The sequence below is a fragment of the Mustela nigripes genome, chromosome 1 (assembly GCF_022355385.1).
Source record: "Mustela nigripes isolate SB6536 chromosome 1, MUSNIG.SB6536, whole genome shotgun sequence".
Classification (NCBI taxonomy): domain Eukaryota; kingdom Metazoa; phylum Chordata; class Mammalia; order Carnivora; family Mustelidae; genus Mustela; species Mustela nigripes.
Genome location: NC_081557.1, coordinates 222,667,200 through 222,681,387, shown reverse-complemented (window position 1 = coordinate 222,681,387; position 14,188 = coordinate 222,667,200). Strand labels below are relative to the sequence as shown.

The following is a 14,188-nucleotide window of genomic DNA, read 5'->3' as shown; positions in this document are numbered from 1 at the left end:
ATGGAGACTACCATCACGTTTAAATTTATTGACAAATCCATGTGTTCTAACTCTGAAGTGTTAAATAGTCTGGCTCAGTATGACAGTCATTTTAAAATGAGAAATTAAGATCATTCTTCAATTTTTTATGGCATACTTAGCAAGAAAAATTACCTCCTAGGAGAAAAAACGTTGCTACAAAGTTCCTCTATTCTTAGCAGCACCAAGGAAAGCAATTCTGAAAAAGCTCATCCCCCCCAAATGTAAGACAATATCCAAAGCCTTAAAAAAAAACAAAAAACAAAAAACCCGTACTGATATCCCATTTGATCCCTTTCAAGTCATCCTCCTATCTTATTTCAAAGTTACCACTTTGGGGTTTTTTCCCCCCTTTCATTTTATTAGAGATAATTAGAGAAAATAATTACAGCACATTATTTTAAAACTGCTGATTTTGTACATGCAGTAGCAGCTATGAAATCAGAGTAAGAAAACCAAAGAAAAACAAACACCAGTATCAAGGCCCACAGCAGGTCGGCAATGTCCAAATCTAAGCATGTCGAATACTGCACGAAAGGGTTCTTATAGAGTTCGAGAAGCCCACAGTTTCAACTGACTAACCGCTAGAACTGCACTGGAAAAACTGTGAGCTTCACATAGAATCAAAGTGGGCTTTAAAACTTTTTATATCTAAGCACAGCTTCACTTGAAAGCACCCAAGGCAGTGACAAATCGATACTCTGAATGGCTACAGCAAAAAATAAGCTTATCGTGCCAGTAATTTAAATGTTTCTATTTCCATGATAACTGTGCTTCTGACAGCTTTATCTATGGCTGGAAAGAAAAAGGGAGAGCGGTATTAGGGGAAACTTTTCTAGTAATTCAAAGTAAGAATGTCAGTAGAGAAAAGGGCCCCTAAGACAGGAAATGCAGTAGAAAGAACCAACACATTCTCCAGCAACAGAAACACTGAATTTACGACTACTACCTTTCATTATTAAAGGTAAAGAGTTGAAGGCTTCCACATCCAGCCATGATGGAGTCAGAGACCAGATTTACCCATCCTGGCCCTCAAAAATTTTTTAAACAGACAAAATACATGAAAGTACAGTTATAACATCATGGATGACAAGCAGCCCCAATGGTGAAGAGGAAAAGGGAACACATGAGGGACTGCTACACCTGCCCAGTTTACTGCCTGTGGAGAGCTGGTGACACGGGCACAGAGAACCCAAACACAGCTCAATGACTTGACCAGGCAGAGTTAAGAAGTGCTGGAGGCGAGGGCAGCTGGAATCCACAAGGCCGAGTACTGGAGAAGATACATTTGGAGTCCACAGGCCAGAAAGCAGGCCACTGAGAGGGAGCTCCATGGTTTGCCATGATTCCCCTCAAGTCTGTTGCTGAGTACTGAGCAGTGAGCAGCACGTGCATGTGAAGAAAGATCTCAGAGCGAGGGAGAGAACCGCTGAAAGGAGCAGGCGGAACAATCACCGGATACCCAACAGGACACAGAAAGGTTCCAACTAACAAGCCCGAATGAAGAAATCTTCTAAGACACAAGCATCAGGTACAGTGCTAAGGAGGGTAATTGCCTCAGAGTGGGGAGCAACTAGCCCTACCCTCCAAGGTGCCCCAGTCTTGCCAAAAAGCTTAAAGTAAGCCTTTAAAAGTAAGGAATAACAAACCTTTTCTGTATAGGAACAGGTAATAAATCTCAAGCTTGGCAGGCCATCTGGTTTCTCAGTCTCATCCACTCTGTGACTGTAGCACAAAACCCAGTGTTACTGAACAGGCCTGACCACAGCTGGCCCTCGCCCTGCAGTTTCCTGAATCCTGCTCCACAGTATCAAACTACAGTCAAGTAACAACGGCATTCCAGGAACGAAGCTCAAAAATATGGAAAAGGAATAAAAACTCCCCAGGATACAAGAAGGTAAAATGGACACTGCTAGCACTGAATCAAAGTATTATCAGGTATGTAAGAAACAGAACACATGACCCATGGCTAGGGGCAAAACACCAACAATCAATTCAAACTGTCCAAAATGACAGAGATGCTATGATCAGTAGACAGAGACATCAGAGCCATCTACTGTAACTATACTCTGTATGTTCCAGTGGTAGAAAAAAGACGAGCCTGTTAACTAAAAACACAGAAAATATTAAAAAGACCCAAATCGAACTTAAAAGTTTTTTTTAATTGTCTGAACTGAAAAATACTCTAGATGGGATTAATAGCAACTTAGATATTACAGAGTAAAGATCAGTGTATATGAAGGCATGTAGCCTTAGAAATTATCCAAAATGAAACACCAAGGGACCAAAATACATGAAAATGCACCCACAAGAGGGGCAGGCAGAAAAATTTTTGAAAAAATTATGGCTGAAATTTTCCAAAAATTACATCAAAAGATTGAAGAAGCTCAGAGAACCTCAAGCACAAGAAACATGAAGAAAACTACAAAATGCCTCATAATAAAGTTGTTCAAAATCAGTGAAAAAGAGAAAATCTTAAAATCAGAAGAAAAAAAGATATGTACAGAAACAAAGATTAAGAACAATACCAGATTTCTCACTGGAAACAATGCAAAACAGAAGACAGAGGGGCAATACCAATTCCACACAAACCCTTCCAATACACTAAAGAGGAAAGTACAGTTCCCAATTCCTTTCATCAGGCCAGCATGACCCCACTACCAAACCAGAAAAAAAAAATTATAAGAAAAACAAAGATGAATAAACATCATAAACACAAACTCAGAAACTAATAGAGTTTTAACAATCAAAACCACAGTATATAAAGAAGGTAACAGATCATGACCAAGTGTAGGTTAGCCCAGGAATGCCAAGCTGCTTCAATGTTTGCATTCGATCAACACGAGCCACCATATTAACAATCATCAAAAAAAAAAATCACCTCATCAAGTGCAGAAAAAAAGAACTTGACAAAAATCACTCATTCATGAGAAAGATTCTCAGAAAACTAGGAACAGAAGAGAACTTCTACAACCTCATAAAGAGCATCTGAGAAAAACCTATAGTTTAACACCATACTGGTAAAAGACTGAACACATTCCTCCCAAGACTGGGACACAAGCAAAGATGTCTACTTTTACCATTTCTATTCAACACTGACGGGGGATTCCAGACACTTTGATAAGACAAGAAAAAGAAATAAAAGGCACAGATTGGAAAGGAAACATAAAAATTTTATCCACAGGGTTATCTGGCTGGCTTAGTCATTAAGCATCTGTCTTCAGCTCAGGTCATGACTCCAAGATCTTGGGATCAAGACCCACATCGGGCTTCCTGATCAGTGGGAGGCCTACTTCTCTCTCTTCCACTCCCTCTGCTTGTGTTCCCTCTTTTCCTGTGTCTCTCTCAGTCAAATAAATAAATAAAATCTTAAAAAAAAATTTTATCCACAGACAACATGATCTTATATGTAGGAAGTCCTGAAGAAATATTTTTAAGTAGTTGCTACAACTAGAAAGTAAGCTCATCAAGATTACAAGATAAAAGATTAATATACAAAATCAACTGTATTGCTTAGAGACTGGCTAATTTGCACGTCATCAATCTTAAAAATCACACAAAATGAATAACCAGACATTATCTATGTAATACAAAAGGAAATATACCCCATTACTTACAAAAGAATACTCTCCCCTAAAACTGAACACAAGTCTGATCATACTGCTACAAGAAATACAGGGATGGAATAAATGTTAAACATTGCAGCATATAATCAACAAACCCAGAATGTGAGGAATTCTATAGGACAAATTACTCTGCTTCTTCAACAAATGATTAAAGATACCAACCGATTACAATGCATAAACCCTGTATGGATCTGATTTGAAAAACCAATTATAAAATGGCATTTATAGGGTAATCAGAGAAATGTGAATACTAATCACATTTATATATTAAGGAATTGTTCATTTTTCAGGTATTTTTAATAATATTGTAATTGTGTTTTTTTAAAAGGCCTTATTTCTTGAGATACATAGAAACACATTTATGGGTAAAATTATACATATCTATACTGGAAGTCAGGATAGAAGGTATAGGTGAAATAAAATTAGCCACATACTGATGACTGATAAAGCTGGGTGTGGGTGTAGGAGATTCTTTATACTATTCTCTCTGCTTTTGTGTACGCCTGAAATTTTCCAGAATAATTGATTTTTAAAAGTGCTTTAAAGAAAAGGCAAGAATTCAGTTCAAAGAAAACATGCAAAGATGACCCCAGAAAATACTAAGCAAGAAATGGGTTGTATTCAGCCCAAAATCACATGCAATTTGGTTTTTCATTCTTTGGCAACAGGAATATAATCTGGGAAATTTCTCAGAATTAAAGAACATGAGTTTCCAGTTTGAAAGGATTTACTCAATACCCAGCAAAAGAGAATTTAAAAGACTCACATCAAGATAGGTAATCATAAAATGTCAGACCCACAGGAATAGTTAAGATTCTTAAAAAAAAGACAAAGGGATCAAACAGATCACAGCTCATTTATGAGATCAGGAATGAACCTTCTGAACTTAAACTTCTCAATAGCTACAATGAATACAAAAGTAAATGGAACCCTGCCTTCCAAATTCTGAGGGAGAAATATTTCCAACCCAGAATTCCATCCATCTGTACAGGGATCAACCAAGTATCAGCAAAGAGAAGTTTTTTCAGAAACACAGATTTCAAAATTGTTGGGTAGTAAAAATCAGGTTGGCCTCAGATTTTTACAATACCAAATTTAACTCTAGAACAGTATTCCTCACAGAGTGGCCATGCACTAGTGCTGGCAGTTAACTGTTACCAGTTCCTGATGAGACAAAGACAGATATTAAGAGTCTACGTTTAGAAATTTTTATACCAATCAGAGCATTTTTATGCGTATTCAAACTAATAAAAAATGTGGGCTTGTAGTTTGTATGTTTCTTTTTTCTTTCATTTAATTTCCTAGTAATTTATTTTCATTATATTTACAGAAGTATCTGATCTTAATGGGTAGGGAATAAAAACAAGAACATAATACAAGCAAACAAAAGACTGATCCTTTCACAGAGATCATTTAAGAAATACTACTGTGGAGGCCTTGAAGCAATCCTGCATTTATTCCAAGGAAAATATGTAATCTGAATAATTTTATAGCTGGATCAGTGCCATTCAAGAATAAAGGAAGGAAATAAATATTTGGGGACTTGGGAGAACTCAGGTTTATGTAGTCATAGAATCTGGGTCCTTAATGAAAAACCTTCAGGATAGCTGGGTATCAGGTAAAAGAGCCATTCCAGACAGGAGCATTTCTGAAAGCCCTGGGACGGATTTCTCTATGATGATGAAACCAATGGATTATGCTTCATCTGAATGTTCTTAAAGGACTCAGACATCTGAGTTTGCAGTTGAAGTAGTGATATGTACATAAATAAGCAAACAGCAGCTACAATAATAAAAAATCCCAGTCTATTATTAACTCCAAAAAACCCAAGAAGTTGTGTTGGAAAGAAAAAAACTTACTTTGATGTATTACACAGTTTAGCTCTGAGCAGCATGTAAGGGTTATAATAATGCAAACAATAAAATATGAATCTAACTAAAATTATGATATAACCATATACAAATGGGGTAGGAAAAAGGCATGAATTATGGGGAGGTGGAGGTGGAGGGGAGAGGGCAGGAGAAGCGAGAAAGAAAGATAAACCCTCAACTTCCACGGGACATAGATAATTCACAACTTGATTAATCAAGAAGTAGCAATATAAGCATGTTTTGTATTTCATAGACAGGAAGGTAAAATTCTAAACTAATTAGCCAGAAGAGCTGACTATAGTTGCTTCTGGGGAGGGGGAAATGCACAGGTGGAGACAGGGGTATTGATTGTTCTCTGCAAAGCTTCTATTTGTTTTTCAACTATTTGATTCCCCTGCCACATACAGATTTCGGGTTTTTTTTTACTGAAATTTAATTCATGAACCATATAATCACCCTTTTAAAGTATACAATTTAGTGATTTTTAGAATGCTCATGAAGTTGGGTAACCATCATCACAATCTCATTCCAGAACAATCTCATCACCTCAAAAAGAAACCCTGTACCCATCAGCAGTCACTCCCCTTTCCCTGACCCCCAGCCTCTAACAACCACTAATCTATTTTCTGTCTCAATAGATTTGCCTGTTTTGGATATTTCATGTAAGTGGAACCATATGATAGCCACACAGGATTTTGATTTAAAATTTTTGGTTAATATAGGACTTTTATTTAAAAAGCAAAAACCACTAGAGGATGAATTTTAGCCAAATAGGAGATCAATGAAGGAACTACAGCAATGGGGCCATCAGTAAGTACCAAATCCATTTAGCCACAGAATGAAAACAGAACAATATGGGTATTATAGTTACAATATAAAATATAAATAATATAAATCCAAATATAAGAGGTGGGGGAAGTCCCGGAAAAAGTGGGAGATGCTGTAAGTATACTGATTTTCTCATGTGTCAGAGTCAAAGGCCAAAAGATATTTAAAACAGAAAAATCAAGTAAAAGCTGTAAGCAATATTCAAAGGCATAAAGGTTATCCTTAAAAAGAAATAACCAAAACTGGATAGTCATTGTAGAGAAAGAGATCAGAAGATGAAATATAAGTTTATCATTTCTCATTTTTAGATGTATGAAGACAATCTAAAAAACAAAACATTTAAATATAGCATAAAAAGCTACAAAGGCAATTATAAGAACAAAAACAAAAACAAAGAAAAAAAGAAACAAATACTAAAAAAAGAAAACATACACCACATAGTGAAAGAGCAAAGAGAAGCAAGGAAACCAGAAAGCATAAAATAATACAACAAAACCAAGATCAAGCACATCTGTTATATCCAGTCTGCGAATGAGCTAAATCTACCCATGAAAAGGAACCCTGATGGACCAGATCACAAAGCAAAATCCAACCATACCATTTCATCACTTCTAAGACGCACGTTTTCACATTTTATTTATTTATTTATTTATTTATTTATTTGATTTTTAAAGATTTTATTTATTTATTTGACAGAGAGAGATCACAAGTAGGCAGAGAGGCAGGCAGAGAGAAAGGAAGGGAAGCAGGCCCCCCGCTGAGCAGAGAGCCTGATGCAGGGGCTCGATCCCAGGACCCTGAGATCATGACCTGAGCCGAAGGCAGTGGCTTAACCCACTGAGCCACCCAGGCACCCCACGTTTTCACATTTTAGCATCCACAACACAGAGATAGGATATATAAAGCCATCAGCCAGACTGAGGTCATGAGGTAGGTGGGATGGTCCCCCAATGGCAAACCTGTCCCAGCCCTTCATGCTGTCATCTCTTCAACTCAGCACAGCAGACTGTTGGAACTACAAGCGAGGGTCACTGCCATCACCTACAATTTCAGTCCCAAAACACAAAGGTATCATACATGCAGTCAGGAACCACAATTGAGCAACAGAGTGTACGTTTGATATTAGGGAAGCAAATACTCATCCTTGAAAGAATGACAACAATCAAGGGCTTTACAGGAAAAAAGAGAGGGAAGATCCCCATAGACAGAACTGTGTCAGGTTCTGTTACTTAAACACAATCAGAAGGACTGCCTAGCCCTCACCTCGTGATACCCACTGAGGGCAGGAGAAGCTTTCATCTCAGGAAGAGATGAAAGACAGTTTGAAACCATGAAGGACCGGGGTATAATTTGCTCATATGCGGGACTGTCTGACAGCGCTTAGTTCTCCAAGTTTAATCGCTTTTAAACAAAGGGGGAAAAATACTGTTAAATGAACCTCCACTTATATATCTTTGTGCCTTGTCAAAACTGTTCCTCAGAAAGCTTTCCTGCTAGTTTATTAACCTTTTCCTGACAAAAGATAAATAGAGATCTCGTGCATACTTCTATTCAAAATCACATCACAATCATTCAAGTACACTGCTTTACATTTTGCACTCAGAAACAAGCCTTTTTCGAAGTATGGGAGGAAGAACATGCGAGTGGAAGGCTGAGGCTTACTCAGCGTCACCTCCTCACTGTCCTTTCTGCACAGACCCGGGGTGGGCAGAAGAAATCCAGTCTGCCGCAGGGCTCAGCATGATTCACAATTTGCAGGCTAGCATTTTGAAATGTCATTTTTATTGATCTCCATTTGATGTTCCATTTGCCTTTCCTAGAGTAGACGAATTATGTTTATGGCATTTCCCTAATAGCAGACCTTGAAAATCTGAGTTTAAATGAGCTCTGAAAACACATAACCAAATGAAATATCAACTAAACAAAACTCTATAGATGCACATAAATTAATACTTATTTTAGCAATAAAATAGATCTTCTCTAAGACTTCATAGGTCACAATAAGGTGCCAACATACTACATAATAGAATAACATTCCAGGGCATAACAGGCAGCTAACAACTATAAGGAAAGTCAAATCTCAGACACAAAAGGTAAATCTGTCAACTGAACACATGTAATATAAAGCATGGTTCAAAGAGTGAGATTAAAAAAACGAATTATCAAATCCTGTTCTGTAGCACCTAGACATCTGTGGAGCAGTCCCAGCTCTGTCATAAAAATCAAGTAACACGGGCCCATTAATCTTGCTCGCTACCATAATTCCTTTCTAACAATTTGGAAGAGAAATTATCAGTGAAAAGCTATTGTGACTCCACAGTGACAGATGAAGGCTTGCATTATAGAAGAGAAATCATGTTTAAATGCATTTTAATACTTTCAAATGGACTACTTATTTCATAATATAATTTATAAATGAGTTGTAGAAAGTTAACTTTGAAAACAGTACAGTAACAATACACCATTCTTAGGTTCCTTTACACACAAGGATGAACAGCTAATCTCAATTCTCTCATCTAAGAGAATAGGTAACTTAATAACATGGAGTAAGTTCGTTAGGTAACTTAATAACATGGAGTAAGTCCGTTAAAAAGCCAAAAGTTTAAATTTTTAGAGGAATGACTGATTTTAAATGTTTTACTCCACAGAAAGCCCCTAAGCAAGCATGACAGCATCAATCACAGGGGGGGGGGGGCAGCAAAATCAGTGATACTACCTGTCAAAAACCTTCAACTTCTCCCAATCCTCCAAGACCTGTTCAAGTCCCGTGTCGCTAAACTGTACTGATCAGCGATGGCACAAGGAGCAGCATGGTTGCTGACCTTCTAGAGCACTCGGTTTTTCTTAGAACTATTTTCTATGTTTAGCATATTCTTCTTAGCACTGCATTATCTGTACATATCTCAAGTCCACTACTAGCAGTTTAAGTTCTTTTTGAGTCCTCAAAGAATGAATACATGGATGGAAGGAAGGGAGGAAGGAAGGAAGGAAGCAAGCAAGCCTGGGTAACAAAATCCAAGGTTAATGGGTTACAGATGATTTAAAATGATGATTTAAAATATTAAGATATGCTCTCAAGAATCAAGACTAGATTAGAGATGAGAGTATGACCTCCAAGAAATAAACTTTTGAAAATTCTTTAATATTTCACATGTTAGCAAGTTTTTTTTTCTAATTAACATGAAATATGAATTTCCAAAATTATTCCAAAAAAACACACCCTGGCACTACAAAGACAGAACAGTGGTTTAGCTCCAGACTAAAATTTGGTTACACAAGGAAACAAGATCACCTAGATTTCTTATAGAGTTTAATTAAATCATCAATATCCTTAAGTCATAACATAGAAACAGGCTTATCAGATAAAATCCATAACACAGAGTACAGGAGACTATGCATGCATTAAGGCAATGACCTTGTCAAACAAATAAACTTTGGTACAGGTAAAAAAAAAAAATCAGGAGAAAATACTACAAAATGAACAAAGTAATGGGTTCAAAAGGAGAAACCACCGGTGACGTTTTTCTGCTTTCTACTTTCTGCATCTTTGATATTCCATTTTATGTCATTATGATAATCTCATTATATCTCTATATAACTCACATTTTAACTTCTTAACTCTCCTTAAATCATTACACATCATATGTTAATTACTATCTGCTTTTATGTTTAAAAATAACATTTTAGAATCAGAGGCATAAGTCGGAGTCACTGCTAAGTCATTTTAGCAGTAAGAGCTTAATGAAGTCACTCAACTTCTCCAGGCCTCAATTTTCTCATCTAAGTAAACTACCTTAGCAAGATTAAGTAATTCTCATGTCAAACACAGCACACTAGCCAGCTCACAGTAGTGCTAAATTTACAATTCCCTTGTAAATATGTTTTGTTGTTGACTGGATTTCCATGTATTAAGTAGTTATCACTGATTAAGTACTCTGGTTAGGAGTGATCAAGTTATCTTAAGAAACAGCCTACTCCATCAAAAGACTTCAAAATGTAAAAAGTTCAAGAAGGTATTTTTAATAGAGCCCAATTCTCCTTTCCACTTAACATAGAAAAGACCTCAGAATCCTTCTGAACACGGCAGCCCAGGTAACCAAAGGAGTTGCCTTGAGAGGAAAAACCTCCAGCAACCCAAACCCGGGGCTTCTTAAGGAGCCTCTCCCAGCATACACAAATAAGGCCTATGACATAGGAAGAGGTGGCTTTTCACACGTCTCCAAAGAGATAAATCTAGGATTCAACTCCCAGCCACCCAATAAAACACTTCAACAATGTAGCTTTTTAAAAAGTGATGTTCACAGCATTCAAAAAATGTTTTAGTTTTATGAGTATTTCAAAAAAGAAATAGTATGGTAAATCTTCCTAACAGTGGATATAACAATGGATTCCTAGCTATATTACCAAAAAGCAAAGAAAACAAAAGCAAAAATCTGATAAATTGGGACTTCATCAAATTTAAAAACTCCGGTGCATCAAAGAACATCATCAAGAAAGTGAAAAGGCAATCTACAGAACAGGAGAGAGCTTCTACAAATCTTGCATCTGTTAAGGGCATAAATCCCTTAACATATAAAGAACTTCCATGACTCAACAACAAAAATGACAATCCTATTAAAAATGAACAAAGGACTTGAACAGACATTTCTCCAAAGAAGATACACAAATGGCTAATAAGCACACAAAGATAATCAAGATCATTACTCATCAGGGACCCAAAATTCAACACCACAATGACATATCACTTCACAACTACTAAGATAATAAAAAAAAAAAAAACAGAAAATAGTAAGTGTTGACAAGGATACGGAGAAAGTGGAACCCTGGTACGTTGCTGGTGGGACATGTAAAATGGTGCAGCCAATGTGGAAAAGAGTTTGGTGGTTCCCCAAAAAACTACACACAGAATTACAATATGATCCAATAATCACACTCCTAGATATGTACGCAAAAGAACTGAAGACAAAGACTCAAACAGATATTTGCCTGACAGTGTTCACTGGAGCATTATTCACAACAACCAAAAGGGGAAAAACAACCCAAGTGTTCACTGATGGATGAACAGATCAAAATGTGGTGTATGTGTATATAATGGAATATTATTCAGCCATAAAAAGAGGAGGTTCTGACTCATATTACAAGATGGAAGAACCCTGAAAACGTGTTAATAAGGCAGGCATAAAAGGGCAAATATTTTATTACACTTACATGAGGAAGCTAGAATAGTCAAATCCACAGAGTATAAAAGAGGTTACCAGGGTTTGGGAGGAATTGGAATGAGGAGTCAATGCTTAATAATAACAGAGTTTCTGTTTGGAGTGATGAAAAGGTTTTGGAAATAGGTAATGGTGAAAATTGCACAACATTGTGGACATAATTAACACCACTGAACTGTATACTTAAAATTATTAAAATGACAAATTTTACATCATATATATTTTACCACAATAAATTTTTTAAATGAAAGTAAATGCAAAGATACAGGGAAAAAGAAAACAAAAACAATAAATAAAAATGATAACACATCAGCACCTTTCCACACACTGCGTTCGGGAGAGAGGAGGCTGGCATTTTTGGTTATGAGCTTCTCGGGCAGCAAGTCTGGCTCCTGACAACTGAAAAGGAATAAAAACACCATTTAATAAACTATCAAACTTGCTACCATCCTAGAAAAACTGGTTTTGCATGCTAACATTAAAAAGCCAATTAAAGCAGCTCAATGTTGTAAACAAGCATCTGTTTCAGGGGAAAATAAAAACAGAACACATTAAACTGGGAAAGTTAACATATTAAAGCACTGCGAGATTATCTCACACATGGTGATTTTAACAGGTGTGCAGAAGTGGTAAACAAGACTGTTTTCCAATAAATCTAAGACAGCTGAAATTTTTCTAGACAAAACTTTCCGAAACTCTAATTAGAGCTGAGTCCAAGAGGATACCAAGCTCACAGCCAAATCTCTAAGTGCCTTCATTGGTTATACAGTAGCTGTATAAAGGATGTTCAATGCAAATGTTTAAAAAAAAAAATGTTTTTCTAAAACACTGCCTAGAATGATCACAACCTAAACTCTATATGGAGAAATCTGTATTTGCAAATAAATAAATAAATGATCACCCAACCAGTACTGATACCTCATTGTCTTAAAAACGAATGGTATTTGAGACAGTTTACAACATCAGTACTCAGAGTAGATTAAGTTTAGAGTAAGCATAAACTCCAATCTCTCAAACCAAAAACAATAGTATCTTCAATTATCTAAAGAGATTTATCTGATTTAATGCTCAAGTTGCATGTTTTTATTGGTTTAGACCAATGTTCTCAAATTGTCACATACTTCAAAAATTTTTTTTTTAATATGCTTAAGAAGTTGATATACCTTTTCATCTTCCCACTGAAAAAAATTGCAGTCTTTTCTATCTCTACAGGCTGAGCAGGCATAGAATCTCCGTGTTTCTTCTTTCCCTTGGTTCACCTTTACAAACAGAAGAGTGGGTCCTAGTTCCAGAATGGGGGGAAAAAAAATGTAAAACTAGAGTCATCTACATCAAGTACCTAGTTTTCACCACCCTTAAATAAAACTTGATTTGGTTTTATGCACAAGATGTCATAATTAAGCCCACCACTCCATTTAATTACTTTTTTAACCTATTATATTTAGGCACTGATCACTTGAGATGTAACTCTTGAAAACTAGTCTCTGCAGAAAGAAAACGCCGTTGTTGCTGTCTACGTGGTGAATGATCCGGTATTGAGACTAAAATCTGGAAGGGATCCAGAGAACGGAGCACTTTGCCACTTCCATCCAATTATCATTTCGGTGAAAATCTGGGCTTTTGGAGTTGGACACATCCTCTCTACACAAATTACAGAAAAACTAGGTCTGGTTTCTGAGCAATTCATGCTATCCTTCTTCCTAACTTTTTGAAATAAAAGGATAGCAAAACAACCAATGAAATCCCCCAAATACCTGACAACGGATTCACTCAGTAACATGCATCGCCTTTGCCTAGCTCGCCTCTTCCCATGAGGGGAAAAATAAAATGTAACAGCCGCGAAGCCAAAACCACCACAGTGAGGACTTTCTATGACAGTTTCTTAAGGAAAGTGAAAACACTACGTCCCCGGGAAAAAGCATTTTTCGGCATCACCTGTGGTGAAAAGAGAGGAAGGTAAAAATCTGGGAAAACAGTGTGGGGCCCCAGAGAAGCCCAAAGCATCTTCAGGCTAACCTCCGCCCTTCGCGCCGGACCGCTCGGCTGAACCCAGACGCACACCCACCGTGAGGGCACAGCGGGGCGGGGGTGGCGGGATCGGAAGGAAATACCACCTCCACTCCCGAGCTTCCCTGACGACCCGCGATCCCCTCTGCCTCTACTGTTCCCAGCCACTCCCTGGGTGCCGCCATCTTCCCGCCACCGTCCCGAAAGTCTCAGTCCTACCGAGGAGGCTGAGAAAGAGTGCCGCCGTGCCCCGCGAGGACTCACAGCGCCCCCATGCGCCTTGGAGGAACTGAGCCCCGAAAAAGCAGTCCCTTCTGCCCACGCTTCCCCTAAGGGATCCCTCCCTGGTGGACCCGCAGGGGTAGGGGTTTGGGGAGAAGTGGGCGGGGGTTGGGGGGTTGCCGGCAATTTACTGGACCTGTGCAATAAGTTCACCTATCTTCTGCTTTACCCTCAGCACCTCTAGCACCCTCCTCTCATAAGAATACAGCCTAAAGATGAGATTACTGGAGCAAAGATTTGGTGGGGTTTTCAGACCGAAAGTCAGCATCACCACCACCAGCACCTGACAACAGAAATGACTGCCACAACCCCGTTTGAGGAAAAAATCCTCTTCTTTTTT

The 14,188-nt window shown here is 37.7% G+C and overlaps 1 protein-coding gene across 5 annotated transcripts in view; it reads right to left on the bottom strand.

The window, feature by feature from the left end:
• The window catches only part of ZCCHC4 (zinc finger CCHC-type containing 4), a 50,308-nt gene extending 36,539 nt beyond the window's left edge, over positions 1-13,769 (bottom strand). For all 5 annotated transcript variants that reach the window (XM_059381922.1, XM_059381932.1, XM_059381952.1 and 2 more), the window contains exons 1-3: positions 13,625-13,769; positions 12,723-12,841; positions 11,876-11,958 (exon numbers count right to left, since the gene is read on the bottom strand). In XM_059381922.1, coding sequence (XP_059237905.1) covers positions 11,876-11,958; positions 12,723-12,841; positions 13,625-13,751 — 329 coding nt within the window. In that variant the 5' untranslated portion in view covers positions 13,752-13,769. The remainder of the gene's footprint in view (positions 1-11,875; positions 11,959-12,722; positions 12,842-13,624) is intronic.
• Between the last annotated feature and the right edge of the window lie 419 nt (positions 13,770-14,188).